The following is a 13,985-nucleotide window of genomic DNA, read 5'->3' as shown; positions in this document are numbered from 1 at the left end:
TTTGCATTGAATTTTGATGATGGCATATATTATATATTATTCTGATTAAGATAAATGATTACCTGATGATCACAATGATGCTGTCGAATATGTTGTATGGGTTCCTGATGTATCCTAACAAGCCAAAAGCCAGCAGCATGAAGCCCATCTCCAGGACGAACATGCTGGTGAAAACGATGTTACTGATCTCTAACACATCAGTCAATTCCTCCGGCTGCAGGGAGAGAAGAGGGAGACAAAGCAAGAGGAAAGAAAAGTGGGATGGGGACAAGAGAGATGGGGAAAGAAAGAAAGCAAGAAAGAAAAAGAAAAAAAAAAAGTAAGAAAGAGAAAGCAAGCAAGAAAGAGTTAGGTAATATCTTCACTCTATGATCCCTGGGCTGTAAAACCTGTTTTGGTCTTAGTGCCCTGAGCTGAGACATTATAAATCAAGTTCAGTGCTGCAGTCAAACCCAATCAATCCAATGGGACCAACAGCACCAATCCATCACTGCCGTACTCCACTTACCTCACAGTACAGTCAGTGATCCAGCAAGTCAAGATATAACTGAGGCCCTCTCATAAACCATATAGTCACGTCTTTTATGGAAAACAGCAATGTTGTGCTCTGGTAAATGCATCATGGGGCCACATGCTCAACTTTTCTTTGTGGAAACGTTTACCTGTGCCGCATCAGTGTCCTAAATGAGCCTGTTTGGATTAAAAGTTGTGACTTGGGCTGTATTTCTTTTAAATATCCTTCCTTCCTATACTGAGTATTTCTATTTTAGACATCTCACCGTGGCACATCTAAGTTCCTATAATGTGTTTCTCATCTGGCCAAATAAATCAAAGCCTTAAAAGGTCCAGTGTGTAACGTGTTTAGTTGTTCATTATCAAAATCTGTGTTGCCCGTTCACAAACTTGTCCTTTTTCATGAATATTTACCACCATCATCAATTCCAAGTATTCCTTTTGGCTTGAAATTTTACATTTGCATTCACATGAACTGGGGTAGACGCTCCATATTCATGCACCATCTTGAAATACGTTAGCCGGTAAGGGACATACAGGACATACTGCTCCGCCTTTTCGCGTTTTTGCCGTCACATGATAAACTCACAGGTGCTGCTAATGCTGATAATGGGTATCGTAGCTCCCCGGCCCCGGCAAGTTTGAAGAACATGGAGAACCACACTTATTCAAAATCCAAATTTCAGGAACAGGAGTCTTCTTCCTCGCCCAGAAAATGAAAAAATATATTGAAGAAAGCAAGCTTTTTGAAGCGTGTAGGCTACCGTAGCTGTAATACGTACTTTGAACTGGGTGGTGCGAGAGAGTTGATTGCGATATATGATCTCAATGCTAGATGGGAGAAATTCCCACACAGTGGACCTTTAAATGGTAACAAATTAAGTTTGGTTTAACAGAAATTCACAACTAAAGTTACAATAAGTTACCATTGTGATGAACTCGTGTGATAAACACTTTAACATTCCTGAGCTTGTTTTAGGATTTAATGCTGACAAGCTTTGTGCAGTCCTGACATTCACAAACAATTACTAATTATAATCCCCAGACAATTAAATCACTCTAAACCATACCTTCTTATGCTCTATAGTGTGCCTCACAGTTTCTGAAGCCCTTAGTTTGTGATCCATATATTTTATTTTCATGTCACGCACGGCAGTCTCATTAAAACTAATTGTGATTCTTTTTATGCAGGGAACAACAAGCCCATTTTGAGTCCCGACCCAGGGTGTATAAAATCAGGCAGACCATATTCTGGACTAATAAACACAGTTACAAGATTAATATATAAAATCCCAGAAGTCCTGCTAATATGGCAGATAGGGCTTAACCTTCAGCCTGGGCTATTCTGCACTATCAGTGCCCTGCAGAGACATCCAGTGTTGGCTTTGTGTTTATTGTTGTTGGAAATTATAAAACACATTATTCATACGAATACGTTTAATAAAGCTGGAATCAAGGAGCTAAATGACGATTTCCCTTTCACAAACATACAAGTCAATTATGTGAAAATTCTGATCATTCACTTACTATATTCTAAAATAAAGATACATTAAATTAAATTAAGATTAGAATAAGATTATCCATATTTATTTTTTAAAGGTAGAATATGTAGTGAGTACTGCGAGGCGCAAAGCAGCGGTTGGAAATGAGAATGCTGTTATTGGCTGGGGGTTACACACCCACGTGGGCCCCAAGGCTATTTACTGACGCCCACAAACGTCCCGCACTCACCAAAATAAAAAAAGAAGAGAGAAAATGCAAGCAGAGGTCGGGGTCTCTGCAGATACAGACACCACCACACACTTCTAGTTGGTCATTAGTGTTGATTGAGAGGGATTACTTTTGTATTATTCTATATTATATATATTCTCATTGTTTTTTGAGGAAAGCACTGCACAGTATACCTTTAGTATGATATGTATGATGATTCCTTCAGGTAGCATAATCAAAACCTTATAATACATACACATACACATATATACATATATATATATACATATATATACATATATACACATACATATATATATACATATATATACATATATACACATACATATATACATATATATACACACATATATATACATACATATATACATATATATACACACATATATATATACATATATATATACACATACATATACACATATATATACATATATACACATATATATACATACATACATATACACATATATACATATATATACACATACATATATACATATACACATATATATACACATACATACATAGATATACACATATATATACACAAATATATATATATATATACACACACACACACACACATATATACATATATATATATATATATTAGGGCTGTCAATCGATTAAAATATTTAATCTAATTAATTACATACTCTGTGATTAATTAATCAAAATGAATCGCATACATAATTAACGGTGCCTGAACCAATACTTTTTAAGAAAGTAAAAAAAGAAAAAAAAAGGGTACTAAACAACAGTTGGTGACATTAAAGAACGGCTTGTTTATTCCTAAGGCCATATGGTCAAAATTAAATGATTTAATAATAATGTATAACAATAACAATAACTTATTTCACTAGCAAATTGCTGTTGAACGACAAAAACAACAACCAGATAGGAAAAGGACATTTACAAAAACTTCAAATGCACCACGAGTCTGTAGTTTACCAGTTTCATTGGGCTCAGAGCTGAGACTGGTTGTTTTTTTTGTTTTTTTTGGCCGTTGACAGGAGCGTTGAACAAGAAATTGCAACAGAATTGTGATGAAAACTGTAAGATCCAACTTTGTCAGTGACCACAATGATTATAATGAATCTTTCTCCAGATGTGTATTGTCATCACTAAGTGACGGAATCATCAAACCACCTCATCTTCTTCCAGGCAGCCCTCCTAATACAGTTAAGTGTGTGCTTCTGTATCATGGCTGGAGCAAAGAGACGACGTACATATTGCTTAACAGATCTGTGTTGTTTCTCCGAAAAAAAATAAAAAATTAAAACCACTGTTTCTGCTGAAGTACAACTGAAGATCATGCTCACAGACAGAGGGCGCCATACTACACAGCGCATCTCCCCTGACCTCCAACTTAAATACTCAGACACACACACACACACACACACACACACACACACACACACACACAAACCTCCTGTGAAGAACTAAACTTCAAACATTTTACCCTACTACATTTGTCTGACAGCTAGTTACTTTTCAAAATAACATTTTTCACAGACATCATAATACACTGACAAGGGCGATTCTGCATAATGAGTACTTACTATATGCTATAAGTACACTTTATTACCTCCGCCAAGGAGGTTGTTTTGGGGTCGGTCTGTCTGTCTGTCTGCCTGCCTGCCTGTCTGTCTGTCTGCCTGACTGTCTGCCTGTCTGCCTGCAGAATTACGGAAAAACTACTGGCCCAATTTTGATTAAAACTTAGTGGAAGGGTGTAGCCTGGGCCAGGGAAGGTTGGGTGCAGTACAGGGTTGTGTAATTTAAAGCACACAACATTTCTTTTTATATCGTTACTATTTTGGGTTGAGGAGCTATTGACTTGAAAACCAAAGCAGAAAAGCCTGTGCAAAAAAAATAAAATAAATAAAAGGGAACCAAGTAATGTCAATAGTGTCCTGCATGGTGAGGAAAACAATGGCATATTTATTTTTTCAACAGAGCTATGCAAACAATAAAGAGACTAGCTGTTTGCTGTCCTGGCTGTTTGACTTTCACTGACCAGCCAGCACATACAAACTTTATTAGCAATTCAAACAAAGCTTTAAAAGAGCTTTGTCAAGCAGTCAAAATACTAGATTCCTATACAGTGCATTATTATTTAACAGTGAAAAAGTGGCATTTTCATTACCTTTGTGGCCATCACACCAGAGCAATGAAAGAGCATACCGCTGCCTCGCAGGACAATAATTTGCATACACTACACAGCAGTTTTTATGCCTAAAAGTAAAAATGTATCTTTACTTGCTAACAGTGTGTTGAGAGCGGAGAGTACATTATGGCCAACCTTGTAGATTAAAACAATAAAAAATAAAATACAGCAATAGCTGAAGGGCTCAACACTGAGAGCTGAAGGCTTGTTCAATAATCATACATCGATGTCTTCTCTGGTTTTGTGCTTTGAAGTTATTTACTCAGGACACTGAATTCTGGTTCCTGTTCTCACTGATGGCAACATTATGGACAGCCATGTGGAAGGAAGAGAACGTTCAGGAGCCGGTCAAATTTAAGGGTTAGAGAAGCAGGTTCTATTCAAGTCCTCCTGCGGCCAGCGAGAAAAATGTGGGTGGGGAAAATGAAAAGAAACACTCTTCTCCCTCCATTAATAAATCTAATCAAAGTGCCCTTGAGTTGTCAGCGTTACACCATAATGCACTTTGGTTTATAGTAGTAGTTCTAGATTGTCATGATCCTTTGTAACTGAGTGGTTTCGATAAATAATTAGAAGCGCTTAACCATATTACAGTATGTTGCATGTTATCTAATATCATCCAAAATGAGCATTCTGAACTATTTGCTTTAGACATTGCTCTTCACTACCATCATTATGTTTGACAGACCAGTGATCAATGAATGAAATACTGTGTCAGTGCCGGCAGAAGACATTTAGAGTATTTGCATACAACTCAGCATATGACCTTGCTCTTAAGAATAGGAGGAACAAAAGCACAACAGAGATATGCACCCGAATTTGTCTGATTTGAGATGCCAGACAATGTCTTTGAAATCCATTTTTACAACAAACACACACACACACACACACACACACACACACACACACACACACCTATACACTAATAGTTAATAAAGTCTGGCTAGGTGACATAAGGGGGATGAAGAGTACTGAGGGGAGGAGGAACTCTTACATAACACTTCAGTCTGTGTGTGTGTGTGTGTGTGTGTGTGTGTGTGTGTGTGTGTGTGTGTGTGTGTGTGTGTGTGTGTGTGTGTGTGTGTGTGTGTGTGTGTGTTATTGGCCCAATAAGGCCATGACTCTCCCAGTCGCTTCTTATGTTTATACCACAAAGATAGAAACACACACACATCCCCTGGAGAGGGAATTAAGAGGAGAGGGAGAAAAGGAGAGACAGAGAGCGGAAAGGATGAAATAGACCGTGTGCATGCACCACAATCTTCTCTTTGGGTTTTTATCCATTTGCTATACTTCTGGGAAACTTAAAGACTGTGTGTGTATGTGTGCATATGTAATAGATGGTGTAAAAACTCTTTAGGTGAATGTGTCGGAGTGTGTGACAGTGGAGTGAGGGAAGGGGGAGCTGTATTACTAAGCCAATACTTCCCAGATGTTGGCCACACAGGGTAAGCTAGAAACATAATCCTGGAGTGTGTGAAAAAGAGAGAGAGTGGGTACTGCTCCTCCACTCCTCCCCTCTCTTCCTTCATTCCCTCACCCCTGTCCACCCCCCCTATACTCTCATTTCCTCTCGTTATACTCACAGACACACAAATGCTGTGTCTGACAGCCAAGTTCTCATCAAACTACTTGTTTCTCTATGAAGGTCAGTAGTTTTGAACTACTGAGTACGTTTACATGCACACCAATATTCCACTATTATTCCGAATATGACAATATATACCTGATAAGAAGGAGAAACACAGCTACTTTTAAACACTATCAAAGACTTGGATATCAACATGTTTTAGGATATGCGCACGCATCGCTACGCCGACCTTTTCAAGAAGCTGGTTGAAGGAATGAAAGAGGGGCGCTGTGTTCGCAAGGTCCAACAAGTCCGCCACCACTGGTAAACTTTAAAAAAATCTTATTTTGCACGGCTACATGAAAACGGGAATAGTAGTGGAATATTCACTTTCATTAGCCATGTAAACAGCTTAGTCGGAATATCGTCTTTTTCGGATTAAGGGCAAAAACCGGAATATTATGTGCATGTAATGATATGCATGTAAAAAATAGTCAATGATGTGAACTGTCCACGGCTTTCATTATCCCTCAATCACATGAATTCTTACCTGCTCGTGGTACTCTATCCCCATGCTGAGAGTATTGACGAGGATAGCGATCATGATCCCTCGGTTGAAGTATTTACTTTCCACAATCCTCTTCAGTTTTTCCCTGAAGCCTACCCAGGCCCGAACCACTCCATTTTTGTACTCCACGACCCCTGGCCGTCTGCTCCGACCTCGCCCGCCTCTCAGATCTCCCCCCTAGAGCGAAGATAGGGGAGTCATTTAAAAATGAATTGCTAAATGTGAAAATGCTCACTGAAGGGTTTTGGATACAGTAACTCTTTTATTTAGTAATTATTGTAATTTTATTTTTTCAAATGCAATTCTTAAAAAAATTATATATTGCATGCTGATTTTTTTTAACACTTTCACACCCATTGGGAACGTTTATTTGGCCATCATCACCACCGTCATTAATGCCAAATAACCACTTTCACAACCTTCATCCTCACTGTTCATTAGTGCACCCCCGCACAGCCTGACCTGGGGGAAGTTGTGCAGTCCGTCAGCCTCTCCCCTGCCTCCCTCCAGGTCTCCCAGTTCCAGCTCTAGGGTCTCCAAGCTGCGGGCACACATAGGGCAGCTTAGCAGCTCCAAGAGCAGAGGGCTGGGCACCACGCCTGCCAGCTGGTACAGCAGCCTCTGGCGACCTGTGAGGGGGGGGGAAATGGGTGGAAACGGTCAGACACTGCAAAGGGGATTTTTCTTGGCTGTCCTTGTGTGCTGCTTTAGCTTTACAGAGAAAGAGCTAAGCCTGAAGTCAACAATCTCCTCCGACAAGCTGCAATAAGAAAGTAGCCTGAGAGGTGAAACACAGGGAAAACATTTTTTGCAAAGCATTCCCTGCTGCTCATTAAGCTCATTGCTGTGACTGCTGGGTAACTGAAGGTGACTCAGATGAGTGTATCAACATTGTTATCAACTTCTCCCTTCTCTCATTTCAATATTAAGAGAAACTTAACAAAATTACACCCTTAGGTGTGTGTATTTAGTTTAGATTTGAATCAATTAAAGAGCCCCTATTATGCTTTTTTATTTCCCCCATCTTTTCGCGTGTTACATAGTTTTTTGTGTATGCAATAGATGTATTATGTAAGTACAAAAAAACACATTTCACTCCAAATTGTTCACTGCCTGAAAAACGGCTCGCCCACATTCCTGTTTGAAATTTCCTCAATTAGTGATGTCATTGAGAATTGAGAAATATATATGCTGCCCATAGGTGTTGCCTGAGCAAGCACAGCCCACCAGTGGATTGTTTGAATTAAGTTTACCAATCACAACAGAGTTGGCCAATCAGAGACTGGGCTTTTCAGGAAGGCGGGCCAAGAGCTCAGACAGAGCATTTCAGACAGAGGCGCTGCAGCAATGGGCAGTATGAGAAACATAATATGTTTTTTGAACATCCAAGCATGTAAACCTATTCTAGGAGACCCAAAGAGTACAAATATGACGCTGAAAAAGAGTATAATAGGGTCTCTTTAACAAATTTCTCCCTTTGTTAAAAAGGCTAAAACACTTGTGTTTTGTATCCAAGAGAGACAGAACTGTATGCTTTTAAAAAAGAGAACAATAGGACAAGAGAGAGACAAAGACAGTAAGACATTATGGTTTAATGATAAAACTATAAGAATATAATATACATGCCATTTTGCATGCAGTGATGAAGGGATGTCCTATTTTAGTCCAGAGCAAAAACAAGCTGGTTTCCAGCGAGTCCTGCAAGCTCGCCCACAGTACTGTACGAGACCCTGGCTGACTCCCCTCGCCCTCTGTTCTCCGACTACATCCTGTTAAAACCAGTTTGAAGGAACTGCAACGCAGCAAAACATGACTTCTGGGAACATCAGCTCTTCAAAAGTGGCTTCAACAGCAGCACACTATGTTGTTTACAACACTATCTAATACCTCAAGCTATAAAAAAAAAAAAAGGCTTGTGAGAGTTGTCATCATGTTTCATTGTATTTAACAATCTCTTGAGTACCGCTGATACAAATGAATTGCCATGTCTATTTAGCGACGTGTTTTGACTCCAACTCTTGACATATTGTTTGTATTCTCACAAATTCTTTTAACAAATTCCTTCAAGGGACTAAATATTTGTCTGGCAAAAAGCTTGTTTAAATTCACCCCCAACCTCACATTACCTTATATTACATTAGGTTAGATTACGTTAAAACTATAATTACATTTGAGAGCCCCAGGCTTAAAAAATAATATTCCTGACAACAGTAAAAAGGAACTATTCACCCCAAAAAACTCTAATCCCATTAAAATACAAGGTTTAGCAAAGATTGAGACATGTGACGATGCTGAAAGCAGTCACTGGAAAATATTGACTTATTTAGATTTTAGCTTTCAGTCAACTGCAAACCATTAAATCCCACATTAGTAGTGATACTTTCACTCTCCAATGGAATCCTATTGACTGTGTGCAGATCAGAGGTATATTAAACATTTAACACTTTGAACACACTCGTGGTGTGTGTTTTTTTTAATCATGTGTCACACAGTAACTCTTCGCTACAGTAAGAAACTAATTCATGTGCGCTTAATTATGTTTTGAGTGTCGGCAGCCAGCAGTGTGCAAATGTGAGCTTGTTAGCAGTCTCACTTCATTAGGACAGAACAGACAATATATCATACTTCTGCCGCTTTTTCAGTTTCCTGTGCAACCAACACAGTTTGATGCTGTCTCCACTCTGTGCTCTGTCCTGTTCTCTCTCCGCCTCATGCCGCTCCCCAGCTAACCCTCCATTTTCTTTCCCTCTCCCTCCCCTCTTTTATCTCAATTGATCCAATTTATTTTCCTCTGTCTTCCCCTCCTTTCCTTTCCTTCTAAATCTGAATATGTCACACTGTATGCCTCTACTTCTTTCAACTTCCAAATTTTTCAAATAACATTGTATACCTGTGTTTTTGTCTGTGTTGATACGCACTGCTTACGTTCCCCCGTTCTCCACATACCATGTTGATTCCCTCAATCCTCCCCTTTATCCACCTCTCTACACTGATGACTGTAGCACTTGAGACATGGATTACCTGTCAGGACGATCTAAGTGCTGCTTGAGACACATGCACACACACACACACACACACACACACACACACACACACACACACACACAGTAGATGTAGCCAGAGGACACCTCAGGTCAAACCTGGGTATTTGCCTCAACTACAGATTGAGAAGGGGAATTGAAGGACAATAAATGACTCATCAAAAATACTAGTTCAAGAAGAACAAAAAACAGGAAAAATAAAAGAAATATGAAAGTATTGTTCCATTATGAAAAATAACAGGCTTATAAAGCTTTACAAAGGGGGTATGTTTGATGGCATATTTGTCTGATTGGTGTGACGTTGTGATGTGACTCAGGTTGTTACACTCATTCAAAATGGTTGCTGCTACCAGAAGCTTACTCAGGCTCCACTCCCTAACCTAGTTGCAATTTTCTATCTAGGAAATAGATGATGCAAACCATTAAACTCATGGAACAGATTCTACATCCATGTTTTTTTTACAGTCTAGAGTGTGTACAGTATTGTATTTTTTGTGTGTGCCCTCTTACTGTGCTGTCCCATGAGCTGGTAGAGCTTGTTCAGTGTCTCTGTGTGTTCAGATGCTGGGTGGTTTGGTGGGTGCTGCTCTGGACTGTGCCCACGCTGCTGGGAGTGGGGGGGTGGCGTCTTACTGCTGTAACTGCAGACAAATGACGGCAGAATCGTTGGGTAGTTCATCCCGCCATTCAGACGCCCGAGCAAAGCCCCCATGCCCTGGGTAACAGTGGACGGGCCGCCGCTGCCGCCATTTCCATTTGTACTTTCTCTCCGGACAGGAAGGGACTTCATCTCCAGCTCCTCCCCTCCTTCACCGTCAGTGTGTTCGGCGGGCGTTACGCTGATGGTGTGCTGGCCCCCGTTGCTGAGGCGACAGTGCTGGTGCTGATGGTGCTGCAGAAGGTTATGGATCGGTCTCAACCACAATGCGCTACCCGGGCCTAAGCCTCCGCAGCCTCTGCTGGAGCCGTGGCCGTGTCCGTTACCCCCGGCGTTACTGCCTCCGCCATTAGGATTCACCTTTTTACGCCTTTTACTGATCAAAGGACAACAGGAGACATTGATAATAAAAAAATAACTGAACATGGATGGAGAAAGTATTATTACCAGGTTTATAGAAAAGCTGTGTGTGTGTGTGTGTGTGTGTGTGTGTGTGTGTGTGTGTGTGTGTGTGTGTGTGTGTGTGTGCGTGCGTATCACTTTCAACAATTTCGGGTACTATGCATAATGTAATACTGTGAGCTACAAATACAACTGCCAAATACACAACACAACTGTTAAAAGCTCATAACAAAAAAAGACATTTTAGTTTCCCCAAATGACTCATACAATGCTGCAAATAGACACAGGAGGACCAGCAAGGCGTGATTCATTTAACCTGTGGAAAGTGTGATCATAATTGTATCCTCGTAATATCACACGAAAATCTACAGTACAAGCATGCGTGAAATGAGTCCAACACTGGTCCCAAACTTTGAGCACCGACCGGTTTGGGTGTTTTTTTCTGTTTAATTACTGCTCCTTTTATGCAGAGTTTCTGCAGGTTTCACCAAGTCAAATTTAGGGCTTTTTATGACCATTATGAATGAAATTTAAGACCTTTATCTCAACATCAAGTAAGCCCTAAATTCAGTTTTTTTCAAGCCAAGTATCGCTAAACTTGCACTTCCCCATAGCAGAAGAATAAAATCTGTTTTTTTATGTCTGTGGTGCAATCCCCTAGCCTGGAAATCCAGACCCAAATCCTCTGAGCAAATTCAAATTGTGTTCTCGCGAGAACTCTGGATTTCCAGGATAGCAATCCCCAAGAGACTCGTGCCAATAACACGAAAGCTGATTGGCTGCAATATAAGTTGCGTGTTGCTCTCATTTGTTGTCGTAATACAGCAACATTATATTTACACTAGCGAAAGAAAGAACTACAACACAATGGAATAAAAAAAATTAGCATTAGAGGTAGCGTTGCATGGCCGTAGGAAAATTAAGACCTGTTTTAAATTATTCAAGACCTAGAACACAATACTTCAGCGGATTTAAGACTTTTTAAGACCGCGTGGAAACCCTGTTATGACACATTACTCGCACAAAAGCAGCCCATAACTGACCTGTGCCATCCAGAGTATATCCTCTGCAGTCTGCGCGTGAACTTGCGATAAAGGTGGCTAATGTAGCGTAGCATCTCCTCGTAGCATGAGCCTGGTTCGCTGTAGCTGGCGAGCGTGGAGTCGTTGGACATGTAGCGAGCACGCTGCTCCCTCATCAGAGCGTTCTCCCTTTGCTTTGTCTCGGAGAACTGGGTGGCGATGACCACGAGGCACAAGTTGATCATGAAGAAAGAGCCCACCTGGTCGGGGGGGGTAAAGAATAGAGTGATACAACTCTGTCAAAAAATGACATAGGAGCAGTTGTGTAAACTGTCATCCCACAAACACACTCTATTAAAGGTGCCCTGCCACACAAAACCGTTTTTACTTGTATTTTTTGAAATATGTTAGGTCCATATGTGTTATGTGTGTGTTATGTCGTGAATGTGAAAATGAACTGCTACCTCCTCTGTCAGCTCTAGCCCCTGAAAAGAAATAAGTGGAGAAATCAGGCCAATTACAAAAGCTGGTCAGTCTGACGTGGTGTTGCCTGAGCTCATTACTATTCATGAGCTCGCCCAGTTGCACTGGGTAAAGGATGCTGATAGCCAGGCTCTCATTGGCTAGCTGTTAGCCAATCAGAGTCAAGCAGCTTAGCTCGTTGAATATTAATGAGAACTTGCACAAATCGAGTCTTCCTGCAGGCTTTCTATACCACGCTAGAATGGCTTGAAACAAAGTAACCAAGGCATTTTTTCCACAAAAAATGTTACAGAGTCCATGGTAGAACTTCAGACATTACCGCAAAGTAATGAAATACGTGTGGCAGGGCACCTTTAAGTGCTGTTACATACAGTATGAGTGAAACCTTTCCCCTAGCTGTTAAACTACTGCGTCAATATTTTATTTCAGGAATAACTCACTGCATCACATCAACCCTCCTCAAGGTGTTATTAAAAGTGTAATAAAACACAGTGTCAACAAGAAGCCAGATAAGATCCAGAAATTTGGCCAGTTCTGAGATGATAAAACTGACTTTGTTTTTATCATTGCTTAGAAAGCTTGAAATTTAAATCATGCTCTGATGAGACAGCCTTGACAGGAAGTTAGACATCTCTGTCTATTTAACAGGCCATGACTGGATGTTACCGAAAGAGCGCTAGGAAATTAAAGGAGCACTTTTTTCATCTTTTTTGATTTCTTTTCCATTTATCTTTCTGTCTCAACCACTTTCTATATGAATCACTTTGTTTTTCTTCCAGCCCTTCCTCCCCTCCCTTCTTCTCTCTCCCAAACACTTTGTCCTCCTTTCTCCCCCTCTGAATGCATATTAAGCACTTTTACATTTAACGACAGGCAGGTAGGGAGCTCATACAGCATTGTGAAATATAGCTTAAGCTGGGATCTTTGAAAACAGCGTGATAAGAGTGAAATTATACAGAATTCTGTGATGTTATACAGAGGGGAGTTGGGCTCTAAGTAGAGTCTAGTGGCTTGCTTTAGAAAGGTTATTCTGGGTATTTCAAAGCAGGACTGGAATGCAAGTACACAAAAATATCTTTCAGGAGCAACATGTTACATATGCATCTTTGTTGAGCTGCATAAAGAGGAGCAGGATTAAAGAAAAGTATATTTCAGTGCTGAGTTCAATAGTAGATGCATACATAACTTCATATTCTGAACCCACTTGTAATTCATGTGCAAAACCAGAATGTACAGATGCCTGATACTCTACCAACAAAGCTTATTTTAGAAAACTATAGCAAGTCAGGATTACAACGAAAAACAACAACAAATAAATACTAGGGGGTACTTACGATAATGAGCAGTATAAAATATATAAAATTGTAGAAGGAGTGAGCATCCATGACATAGTACATGATATCTACCCATCCTTCCAGAGTGATGACCTGGTGGTGGGGACAAAAAGACAGAGAGACAGACATTGTATTATAGTGAACGGGAAAGTTAACATTCTTTAGTGGCTCTGCCCATCGCTTTTTGCTTTTTGTTTGAAAACATATGACAAACACACACGCACAGACATTCAAAGTACACAGCAGTCAGATGCAGCACATTTTCAATTCAGTTTTTAAAGGCTATTCCTCTGAAGAAAGCCTGTGGTGTCTCACCAACTTCTTATGTGTGTGTGTGTGTGTGTGTGTGTGTGTGTGCGTGCGTGTGTGTGTGTGTGTGTGTGTGTGTGTGTGTGTGTGTGTGTGTGTGTCTGTGTGTGTGTGTGTGTGTGTGTGCGTGTGTATGTTTGTACCAAGGGACTGACGCAGCTCTTTCATGTAGCCACTACGC

At 40.3% G+C, this 13,985-nt stretch overlaps 1 protein-coding gene across 1 annotated transcript in view; it reads right to left on the bottom strand.

The window, feature by feature from the left end:
• Positions 1 to 13,985, bottom strand: part of cacna1ha (calcium channel, voltage-dependent, T type, alpha 1H subunit a) — a 63,105-nt gene that overhangs the window by 33,184 nt on the left and 15,936 nt on the right. The window contains exons 6-11 of the mRNA XM_078268870.1: positions 13,496 to 13,588; positions 11,700 to 11,938; positions 10,107 to 10,630; positions 7,018 to 7,184; positions 6,538 to 6,732; positions 63 to 214 (exon numbers count right to left, since the gene is read on the bottom strand). Of these exons, the coding sequence (XP_078124996.1) occupies positions 63 to 214; positions 6,538 to 6,732; positions 7,018 to 7,184; positions 10,107 to 10,630; positions 11,700 to 11,938; positions 13,496 to 13,588 (1,370 nt within the window). The remainder of the gene's footprint in view (positions 1 to 62; positions 215 to 6,537; positions 6,733 to 7,017; positions 7,185 to 10,106; positions 10,631 to 11,699; positions 11,939 to 13,495; positions 13,589 to 13,985) is intronic.

This window comes from Sander vitreus, chromosome 15 (genome assembly GCF_031162955.1).
Source record: "Sander vitreus isolate 19-12246 chromosome 15, sanVit1, whole genome shotgun sequence".
Taxonomy (NCBI): domain Eukaryota; kingdom Metazoa; phylum Chordata; class Actinopteri; order Perciformes; family Percidae; genus Sander; species Sander vitreus.
The sequence above is the reverse complement of the archived record's forward strand: the minus strand, read 5'-3'. Positions and strand labels throughout refer to the sequence as shown.